Below are 12,480 nucleotides of genomic sequence, written 5' to 3'. Positions count from 1 at the left end.
GTTAAAGTGAATGTTATTTCTGTTGTTTATTATATTCCAAACGCACAGTGTCAGAAAAATGTTATTTTTCCGGATATTGTTTATGCATGAATGTCTAGCTATTAATTATTATCATTTTCAGTTTTCTTCTTTCCATAGCCCTTCACCTTAAGGGCCTCTTTCCATTCTTCATAAGTTCCCAAGGACTTCAAGGGACACCCCAATGTCCATAATATTCACCAGTGTTTCTGTCCTCAAAACACTTATTTTAACTGCGGTATTGCAGCGTCTTGTTGTACTTTCTCCGGAACTCCCCTGCCTGCTCAGCATCCAGCTCCCTTTTCCTGTAGTGCTTTGTAGATTACTGCAGGTTAGGTATGGTTGTGGCTTTCCAGAAGCACTAAACCTGAAAGCAGACAAAGATACTTAATGAGAATCTCTTATTTTTCAACTATAAAAACCCTTTCTTATATTAATTGATCATTATCGACAAAGCAATTGTTTTCCTAAGTAAAGTGATAAATCAATTCAAAATGTTAAAAAAATATTACAATACCAAGATAATATTTAAGCTTAAAAGGTCAATTAAACATAAAGAATAGTTTGGCTTGGAGACATGGAAAAGAAGCTCCATCTACAAACTTAAACCATTTTATGGAGATGTAGTGACTAACTGACAGAGACAAGAGTGTCCAATATATCTAAACATTTTTGACACCAATATGAATGACAGCGTACATAACACAAAACTGTTTAATACTTTGAAAACCAGTAGTATTTTGTAAATAGACATCAAATGCAGACTGAAGTACAAACAAGAGTACTGTATAACGGGTGCCAACGCTCGGCTGCGGGTGCAGTTTTGAATAAATGAAAGTCTGAATATTATCTGTTTAGGTCACAGTGACCTTGACCTTAGACCGAGTGACCCAAACATGGGTGTGGCATGTAGAACTCAACAAGGTGCATCTACATATGAAGTTTCAAAGTTGTAGGTTGAAGCACTTTGATTTTACAAAATGTTAAGGTTTTAGCATGACGACGGCGTACGGCGAGCTGGCTATGACAATACCTTGGGTTTTCTCCGAAAACAGCCGAGCTAAAAACTAACTCGAAAAATATACCATACATATTCTAGAAATAACATGCATTCATTATTTAAACACATAAATTATGCAGTCATTAAAGCCATATTGTGAAGTAAAACAGCAAAACTTAATGTTTTATAAATTTATATACACCTGTGAAGCCTAGGCTTTTGGTTTGGCAGCAACTGGGGCTTCGGGGATTCATACCAAACACCATCCAACTTCCTTTCATCCAGCTCAGGGTGGCCCTTACTGCTGTAAGTGAACAGGGCTTTTGAAATCCACTGTTGGTCCACCTCTGGCACATAGGCGCGCCAACACTCAATGAATTGAAATTCCGAAAATAAGGACAAATACCTGTGCATCATCTTATATTTAATTAATTTGAGGTGTTTGGAATTTAGCTGGTGAAATGTATAAGTATTGAAGCTACATGTTCATTACTAAGACTACAACCATCACCAGTGATCTTTTGGTCAAGAACACCAAAAACCAATACATGATTATAAGTTGCACTGTTACTACCTGATGGTGTATGGGATATACACCCTCAGTAATTTCATACCGCACGAGAAAGAAGCTCCAGTATGGTATGAAAGTACTGAGGGTGTATATCCCAAACACCATCAGTTACTAACTGTGTAACTAGTATATCTCAAACGACTACTCGATTACTCGGGGTGTATGGAAATTACTCGGGATGTATGGAAAATACAAGATGGGCACGTGATCGCTCTAATCGGATTAGGCAGACATGGCCAAAGCCCGTCGGCCCGTTGGACATTGCCGACAAACAATTAAAAAAGCCGACGTCGGACATACTGTCCGGTAATTTTTGCTTTCAAATATTGTAACCCACTTGCAGTTCTTACAACATTATTTTTTGTTATTGGATTATGATATTTCCAAATACTAGCATAAAAAGTTCATGTTCGCAAAATTTCGTAAGTCAGTAGTACATGGCAACATAGATACATTCCGAGAATTATTCCAAATGTGAATGGAGCATTTCGTAAAGTCGCGAAAGTAGTCGGACATTTACGATTTTTCATTGCGTTGCATGCATGTCGCAAATATTCCAAGATGGCAGACAATAAAAAGAAATTACGATGCTCAGCAAAAATGACAATTAAAAACCTAATTAACGATGTGCATCATAGAATTAGAATGGATTCATGAAAACCGTTTGTCATTGATCGATGGATAATACGTTTTAGATACAGTTAACACATTGCCATTAGAAATTTATGAATGTCACATAATTAGTGTTCATAATATGGCGTTCATTCTGCCAGAGACGTAGATAACAGAGATTGGCAAGTCGGTTCTTATCGTATATCCCAGCCTGCCGAGTTCTCACACGTTACGGGATTTCGCGAGACCTGAAGAAAAATATAGACTACGCCATTTTGATTGCGAAGCGGGTAAAAGCTACAAACTTAAAAGCGAATTTAGAGCGAGTACCTTGTTGACATTGACTGAATATATTATTTTTCAATTGCTGGGTAATGTTTTCACCAGACCAGTTCAGTAAACAAGCGACATCATTGGAGGTTACGATAAGAATCATTACAAATATTACTGCATTTTTACGAAATTCTCGAAAAACACACGTTTTGCTCCAATGTCAGTAAACTTGTGACAAATTTAATTAAGAAAATATGCGTTGGATATGATTAAATTTGACATTTTTATTTAAGTAATGATTCGGTTTAATGACTGCCCACATTTTTATTGTGATATTCTGTTAGATAATAAAATTACACCAGATTTTATTTACCCCATTTTGCCGTTCATTTGATTTTCAATTTACACTCTTCATAGTTTTAGCGAATAAAACGTCGAATATAAACTATGGATCACATCATATGTGGTATCATTTTAAACTGAAGATTGAGTTTTATGTCTGCCCTAATTTTCATTTTAATATTTCATTAAATAATGAAGTTGTGCAAGTTTTAATTTTACCCTATTTTTCACATCCTTGCTTTCACCCATTTTGGTTTTCCATAAAAAAAACATGTATATTTCGAGTGACATATTCTAAACAAGGGTGCGTTGCATCATATCACAACTGCTATTTTTTAAAGTGTTAATTGTAATTCATTAAGTCCCATATTTTCATTGTGATATTCCTTTTTTTAAAGACATTTACACCAGATTTTATTTTCCCCATTTTGTGGGAGCATGCTTTAAGCCAAAAATTGTTTCAATCCAAACTCTCCATAGTTCTAGCGACTAAAACTGACAACATGTTCTATGGATCCTATCATAAATGGTATCATTTTAAAGTGCTGACTGAAATTTAAGGTTGACCATCTTTTCGTTTTGATATTCTTTTCAATGATGAAATTATTCAAGTTTTTAATTTGCCCTGTTTTTCAGGTACATGTATTTGCATTCAGTTGTTTTGATTTTCTGCAAAAACCTTGCATATTTTGAGTGACCAAAGTTAAAAAAGTGTGCATTGCATCATATCATAACTTATATTTTTTAAGAATGCTAATTGTTAATTATATAGTCCCACATATTCATTGTGATATTCCGTTGCATAAGAAAATTACAACATATTTTATTTACCCCACGTTGCAGGTGACTTCTTTAAGCCAAAATTTGTTTCAATCCGAACTCTTCAAAGTTGTAGCGACTAAAACGTCAAATATAAACTATGGATCGCATCAAATATGGTATCATTTTACAATGCCAATTGAGTTTAATGTCTGCCCATATTTTCATTTTGACATTCCTTTAAATAATGAAATTGTGCAAGTGGTAATTTATCCTGTTTTTCAGATATTTTCATTCAGCCGTTAAGATTTTCCGCAATAAACTTGCATATATTGTGTGACCAAAGCTAAAAAAGGGTGCATTGCTTTATATAATAACTGATATTTTTTAAAGTGCTGATTGGACTTTATTTATTTCCATAGTTTCATAGTGATATTCCATTGCTTAAGAAAGTTACACCATATTTTATGCACCCCATTTTGCAGGTGCATGTTTTAATCCAAAAAAGCTTCCATTACACTCCTTCATAGAATAGTTGTACCCACAAAATCTTAATGTATATACTATGGCCAGTAACATAAATTTAATTATTTTGAAAACCTAAAAATTATAAAGCGTTGCAACGCGAAACGATTGAATAATTTGGAGAGTTCTGTTGTTGTCGTTTAAATTAACGAAACTACGAAGATTGCTTATATGTATAGTCGGCGGAATAGCCGAGAGGGCTAAAGCGTTTTTTCTTCAGACTAACTCCAGTACTCCGGGGGTCACTGGTTCGAGCCCTGGTACCGGCTACTTTTTTTTCTTGTTTTAATTTTATTCTTGATTTTTTACTGGAGCTTTTAAGATCCAATGTTTACATTAATCAATATAAAGCATTTAATGACAAACTTCAAAATATTCCAAAATCTGTGAAAAGGCCCCTTTAAGTCGTGTACATCATATTCTGAATACTTTAGTTATGCTGTCGGTCTAAGACAAGGGGAGGTAATGTCCCCGATTCTTTTTTCACTGTTTGTAGAAGATTTGGAACTATTTTTGCAAGATAGCACATTGTCTGGCCTAAATATAGACGACATAACCTTAATTTTATTATTATTTGCGGATGCCATGGCTATTCTAGGTAAATCACCAGAAGAAGTACAGAACCACTTAGATAACCTATATGTTTATTATAATACATGGGGGCTTAATGTGAATACTTCAAAAACAAAAATAATGTTTTTTCGTAAAAGGGGTAAAAATGGACATATAATGGCCAAGATATAGAAATCGTCGATAATTTTAATTATCTCGGCACTGTTTTAAATTACACTGGTAGTTTCACTTTAAATCAAGAAAATTTGGTTGGAAAAGCCCTTAAGGCTATGAATATTTTACTCTATAAATGTAAGAAGTATGATCTTAAACCGAAATTATTTAGTCAGTTGTTTGATTATTTTGTTGGATCTATTTGTTGTTATGCCTCTGAAATATGGGGTTTCAATAAATCAAAAGAGATCGAACGCATTCATTTAAAATTTTGCAAGAGATTGTTTAATGTGAAAATAAGCACATGTAACGCTACAGTTTATGGTGATCTAGGCAGATATCCATTATATGTAAATAGATATGTACGAATTGTTAAGTACTGATTAAAATAATTAACAGTAAAAATATTATGATACAAACTGTGTATATTTAAGCATTAAATGATTTTAATAAGGGTTGCAACAATTGGGTTGCAAATGTTAAACAATTGTTAAACGATTACGGATTTTCATATGTTTTTGAAGCTGCAAATATAACTAAAAGTCATGCTTTTGTTTGTGAATTTAAATGCAGAATTATTGACACCTTTAAGCAAGAATGATTTGGTGATATGAATAGAATTTCTACTCTAGATATGTATATAATGTTTAAAACTACTCTTGAATATGAAAACTATTTAGATTTATTACACAAGAGTCTACGTTTATACTTTGTGAAATTAAGGGCTTCTGCCCATCCATTGAGAATTCAGACAGGAAGATACTCACGCAACAATATCCCCCGTGAAGAACGTTATTTTATCCCATTTTCACCGCGACATTGACGGTATAACACGTTGTGGGATATACTTGTCTGTCTTCAACACTGTGGAATATACCTGTCGCGTGCACGGACTACTTTTCAAATGACGTCAAGCGATATGCGCTAAAATTAGGTCGATATTGTTTGATTCATCGATCGACTTTTAAGGTCATCCATTCGAAGAAAATGTGCATATTTTGCAGAAAAAATATATATGACATATTCATCAAAAGAAATGTTGAAATAAAATATAAAATTACACGAATTTTGTTGTTATTTTTTATTTATATAAAAAAATACATTTTGTACGGCCCTGCTCAGTTTGTAGTAAAAAGTTGTCTGCTACAAAATTTATTGAAAAATAAATAAATAAGGATACACATTGAAATAAACAGGATTTGTAAGTAAAATGTCTGAAAACACATATGGTTTCAATATTGTTTGGGATGATTTAAGTGAAGAACAAGTTAAACCAGTTGAAATGACTTATGAACAGTTTAAAAACGAATTTGGTTTTGATGCAGCTGAAATTGTTGATGAGTTTACACCTTGTGCAGATCCCATGCTCAATAACTTAGCAGGTGGCCAACCTTTAATTAATGATCAAAGTTTTGAAACAAATGAAACTCCAAATTCCAGTCTTGAAAGTCCCTTGGTTCAAAATGAATTTAAAGACATAAATGTTTCTGATGTTCAACAATTCATCAAAAATGAAGAAAATAAAAACACGGCCAAAAAAACTTTGAACGACACCAACAAGTTCAAACGTTTCCTTGCATCGCGTGGCGAATACAGAGAAATGCACCATATTGAAGTTGATGTTCTTGACGACTACATTTCCACCTTCATATTATCACTTCAAAAATCCAATTGCACCGAGTATGAGCCCACTAGTATTCGAGGCATCCTTGGCAGTCTTGACAGAAAACTGAAGAGGCATCGTTTTCCATACTCGATAATGGCTGGCAGTGGGCCCCAATTTTCTCTGACTAGACAGACCTATAATGCCAAGAAAAAAAGCTTAAAGAAACAGGTAATCCATAATGCCATAAATGTTCAGACAAAAAATTGTGGGTACCCACACTCAAACTTCCAGGATTTTTTCCAATAAGCATTACAGTACTGTAGTCCAAGTAAAAAAGTAATATACCCTGACCCATCTGATTGTATTGTTTTTTTAAGCCTTGAGCGAGAAAATATTAAATAACTAATAATAAACAACTGTGACAATTATGATCATTGTTTATGTTATAATAAAAATGCAGCAGTTGATGATGGGTACATTACATGTAGCACATAATGTACAATTAAATAAATCAAAACAAAATGTGTATGTTATTTTTCTGTATTCATGTGTCAATTTATTTAAACAAAGCCCCCTTAAGATGTGTTAACATTCATTGTATTTTACCTATGTTTTTTCTTCTTTGATTAGGCACCCATAAAAGGTACCTTCGAAAAAAAAAAAGATTAATTTTCCCAATTCCCAGATGAAAAATTCCCAAAAATTAAGATTAGCGTGCGGGTATGAAAAAATACAAATATTTTTTCAAAAGAAACAAAGAGCTGTTTTACTGTTGTTGACCTTTAAAAAAAAGAAGAAACAAACAAACAATAAAACTTTTTACATAAGGGTAAAGGGAACAGGCCATGTGAAGCAGCACCACTAACCGATGGAGAGCTTGAAGTCATGTGGCAGAAAGGTGTCCTTGGATCTCACAGCCCAACAGCGCTGGTGAACACTCTTTGGCTCAACAACTGTCTGCACTTTGGCCTAAGAGGCACTAAAGAGCAGTACAATCTGAGGTAATAAAGTTGAAGTTGTCCACAATCTGAAAAATGGAAAAATCATTTAAATAGCCATAAATAAAATAGTTATTAACATTATAAACCAGGTGTTGATTTGTTTTGATAACGTTTCAAGCACAAATATGCCATGCATTTGTTTGCAACACTTACATTTTCCTTAATTTACCCGCCATTTATATACAAGAAATATGTTTAAAAAAATGAATTTACTATTTATAAACGCAAAAATGGCCAAAATAATTTGTTTTTCACAACTAAAATCAAATTTTAGTACTTAAACTATTCTAGTTTTTCCCCATTGACACCAAACCTGCCATATTGAGATGTTAGGGTCTTTTTTTCAAAATTGCAAACTGATGTTAATTTTTAACACAATTAATTGCAAATTATACAGATGGGGTGACATTACATTGAAAGCTGCTGTTGATGGAACAGAATATTTGGACTATAACGAACGGCAGACAAAAACCAGAACGGGTGAAAATGTGGCAGATGTGCGAAGAGTGACACCTAAGATGTTTTCAACTGGAAAAAATGATTTGAGAAACCCTGTTGAAATTTATAAACTGTATTCGCAGAAGCGGCCCACTGGTTTTTCGGGACCCGAAGACCCTTTCTTTTTGGCACCGAATACAGTTTTTGGAAAAGATGCTTCCGGGACTAGTGGTGAGGGAGAGGTTACTTGGTTTATCAGACAAAGGGTTGGGATGAACAAAATGGGAAAAATGTTGAAAACAATGGCAAATGATGCTGGATTACAAGGGAACAAACGATTAACAAACCACTCTACCCGGAAACATCTTGTTCAAAAACTGAGGGAGCACAATGTCCCACCAACGGATATTATGGCAATAACTGGGCATAAAAATGTGCAGTCGATTATTAATTATTCTTGTGTCAGTGAAGAGCAACAAAAAAAATGCTCAAACATACTTGCCTGTCACACTCCACGTGCAAATAACATCAGCAGCTCTACCGCCTCTACATCTCGTATAGCCCATACTGCTACCTCTACCACAGACAGTTGTGATTCCATCCCTCAAACGTCCAACTGCCCCGAGATGCAAAATGTCAATACACCCCACAACCCGATCAGCTTCCAACAGCAATTTGCTAGCTCGCTTCAATCACAATTTTCCGGAGCAACATTTCACATTGCCAACTTCCATGTTCACAACTACTTTACTCGCAACGAACACGACAATACACATAAATAAATCCACAATGAGCGAAACAGTGCCAAGCATCACATTTTTATTCATCTTGATTCCTCCACTTTTTTGAAAATGTGACCAGTAAAGGTCATGACCGCATATGTTACACGCGTGTTGCGCATTGCTCTATAATTAGAAATGTTCAATATCACTACGCATATATATAACTAGTATATTTCATTTTTGTTAATTTTGAAGTGTTTTGTTATAGCAAGTGTTTTTGTTAAAGGTATTAAATTATTTGAAATATTCGTAAACAATAAATATTGTTGATATTTCTATTATCGTTTATTTCTTTACATAATTCTCGAACTATTTTTTTGAATTTTATAGGTGTTAGCAGTTCATAACAAACAAAAACAAACAATCGTTCGCTGTGTTTCATTGTTTTTGAAGTTTCCAAACATGCCACGTTTGTTAATTATTTATCTTGTTTAGTAAAACTTCGATGGGATAAATAGAATACTAGGATTAGCGTTGAATACAGAGAAGTTTATGTTGCTCGGCTCGAACACCGAAAGCGCTCGCCAAGGCTCGCGCTCCCGGCGTTCTAAGCCTCGCAACATAAACTTCTCTGTATTCAACGCTAACCTAGTATTCTCTATGCCTTTGTTGTAATCAACGGGATATAGAGGATGAATTCCATTTTATTTGTGTTTGTTCATGCTACCGTTTTCTACGGCAAAAATTCATTAAACGTTTTTATGTCATAATTCCATCGGTTGTTAAGTTCCATAGTTTATTAACATCAACTTGTAAAGTTGAAATATTAAACGTGTGTAAATATGTTAAGGAAGCATTAACTATACGAAATGCTATTTTAAATAATACCACTGAATTAATAGTTTGACTTTCTTGAAAGAAGTGTATGTATCACTTTACAGTCACTGATAGTATTTGTAATAGTTTGTCCGTACTGCCTTAAACATAATTATGTTTCTCCTTGTCAAAATCGTTGTTGTTTCCTGTTCTTATTTTGTTTAGAAATGTCATTTCATTGAAATTTGTTCTGAAATGTCATTTAACTTACTAACATATATACATGATTATATTGATTTTGTTACCTACTATAGTATACGGATACATGACATTACTTTATTTATAATTATATGCATTAAAGACGATGTACTTATGTATAAGTCTTAATAACCTGTCTGTTCTGTTCTGTTCATAAACTAGTATTATCATTATTTAGGTGAATGTTATTGTTTTCAGAATATCAATAAATATTAAATACACAATTAAAAAATATTAAATAAATGTGCATACTACTCCAACATGTTACGATTAGTTCCTGTGAGATGCCAACATATACTTGTTTAAAATGAAGCGGTCATTTCAAAACTAACGCAAACCTGTATATATGTAGACTGCATTTATGGCCGAACCTTTGATTTATTGTGTTTGCGTGAGTGAGCGAATGGGAAAAGGAACACACGTATGATAATTTGTCAATACTTCCTAAAAAGTTTATTGCACATGATATTAATATTAACAACAGTTGATTAATCGTTAGTGAGAACAGTAATATATTTACTTATAAATAATAAATAAAACATTCATATAAATAGCACAGACAGATGTTCAAGTAATGTAAGCACAAATGAAAATAGCATGTTCTTCTCTATACGTTATTACATGGCCTATTTGGTTTGACGGTATTTTTCTTATACTCAGACTTAGTTCAATATTCAGTCTTTGCTTTCTTTATTTACCTGAACGGCACAAAATTTAGCATAAAAATATATTCAGTATTACATATTTATATGAGACAAAACAAGTTAATGAACACGAACGTCTGAAAACAAATTAGTATAACCCATACACAAGTATTACCCGTACACCAAAACAGAGAAAAACAAAAGAACAATGGTTAATCATGAAAGAAATGAACATCTTTATCAAGATCTATACGTAAAATCCGAACATCACAGTATCAATCTATCATATGGCATACTTTTCACGAAATATAGTCGCCACTAGTTTAATATTCTTGATAAATTTTGTGTGGAGTAAAATCGAGTTGACGTTTACGCAACCGTTTGCAATTTCCGGAGCGGTAAAACGGACCGGAAGTGAAATACCGGAAGCCAAGCCCACGTGATACATTCGACAGATGACGTCATATACGAGATTGTGAAGTTCTCGAATAATGTTTTTGAAAATCGGCACGTCTTCTTCGTCAACGATTAAAGATAAGACGGAAGATATGTTAATCATTTGCCCGAAGTTGTTTCCGAGGTTTGTCAAACCCTGAAAAAAAGACAAATTCTGTTGATATAATATCGATATAGAGGTATTGTATAAAGTAAATTTCTTTATAAAATGTCATTTAATGTAAACGTCTAATTTTTTTGTTTTGAGCTGACCAATTAACAGTTGATAAGTCTTTAACATAGACATTGTTGCATAATTGCTTCACTTTACTTTAAAGGGACGTCTTCGCAGATTGGCAAAATGACAAGTTTCAAAAACATTGTCTTATTCTTAGTTTACAATATTTTCAAACATGCAAAATAACACTTCGGACTAAGAAAAATGGAAAAAAAACAAGTTTTGTTTATTGATTATCATCGATTGAAATAGTAAACAATATAAAGCGTGTGTATGTTTTTGACGTCTGAAAATCTGTTTGTCTGTCCGTCTGTAACGATTTTAATCAATTATTTCTATACCAAAAACATGTATTGGGATTTGACTACTGTTAACATTCAACAGCCAACGCGGTGTGGTGGTGGCGGATTAGCTTCTGCCATTTATCACGTTTGCCCAGGGAAGACACGTTAAACAACTTTAAAATTATTATAATTATTATTAAAACTATTTTTAAACAACTACAGTATTAAGAGTGAATTAATAAAACGATATTTTCCACAAAAAAAACAAGTCCCTTTAAATCGTTTGACACAAAATCTTGGGCAAACATGCAGGTAAAGCAATCTATGTTTTTATAAATTATCAATGATGAAAATGCCCGTAAAAATAAGCGCTTAACATATATTTTTCAATGTTTCATGCGCGCACAAGTTAAATGTTCCCGACTTAATAAACTTAAAAACTTGTTCACAAATTTGTGAATGTTAGGGAAAAAAAATGAAATTAATGTATTGGGCAACAATATTATGTTATTTGGAATTTAAAGTAAAACAGATAGCAAGAAAACTATCTTTAACTGGGATTCTAACCCGGGACTATGGACACCAGTTCTACCGCGCTATCGATGGGACATTAAGGATAAACACGTGTCTGTGGATAAAAAAAACAATAAATCCGAATAACAAAGTATTAACCAGAAATACTTATCATATGTTAAAAGAGGACGCTGATGAAAATATCACATACGGAACTAAAAACTGAGCCTTTGAAATAAAATCTCATAGAAAATATCCGATTCTGGTGGAATCAAAATGAAGTTTTACCAAATGATTACGACCTAAAAATTATATCAAATCGAATATATGATATCTTTAAACAGTCGTGGTACTCAAACATTAATAATTCAAATAGACTAGCCTCCTATAGCACCTATAAGGAAGATTTTGAATTTGATGCATATCTTAATCGCATAAACGTAACAAAATTTAGAATCACCCTAACTCAGTTCAGAATATCCGCACACAATCTTGCGATTGAGAAAGGACGACATGAAAATATCCCAAAAGAAAATAGATTGTGCACATATTGTAATATGAAAGTAATCGAAAGTGAATACCACTTCTTTCTTGTATGTCCAGCTTATACCACAACCAGAAAACAATATTTGAGACCATATTACTGTCACTGGCCATCAATAAACAAGTTCCGTTCACGTATGTCGTCAAAATCCACTA

General features: G+C 33.3%; 1 protein-coding gene across 1 annotated transcript in view; it reads left to right on the top strand.

Moving 5' to 3' along the window:
- Positions 1-5,949: 5,949 nt before the first annotated feature.
- The window catches only part of LOC127858692 (uncharacterized), a 115,260-nt gene continuing 108,729 nt past the window's right edge, over positions 5,950-12,480 (top strand). Inside the window, exons 1-3 of the mRNA XM_052395917.1 lie at positions 5,950-6,660; positions 7,261-7,433; positions 7,831-8,284. Of these exons, the coding sequence (XP_052251877.1) occupies positions 6,037-6,660; positions 7,261-7,433; positions 7,831-8,284 (1,251 nt within the window). The 5' untranslated portion in view covers positions 5,950-6,036. The remainder of the gene's footprint in view (positions 6,661-7,260; positions 7,434-7,830; positions 8,285-12,480) is intronic.

This window comes from Dreissena polymorpha, chromosome 14, assembly GCF_020536995.1.
Source record: "Dreissena polymorpha isolate Duluth1 chromosome 14, UMN_Dpol_1.0, whole genome shotgun sequence".
NCBI lineage: Eukaryota > Metazoa > Mollusca > Bivalvia > Myida > Dreissenidae > Dreissena > Dreissena polymorpha.
Note: the sequence above shows the minus strand (reverse complement) of the source record. Positions and strands in the feature narration are given on the sequence as shown.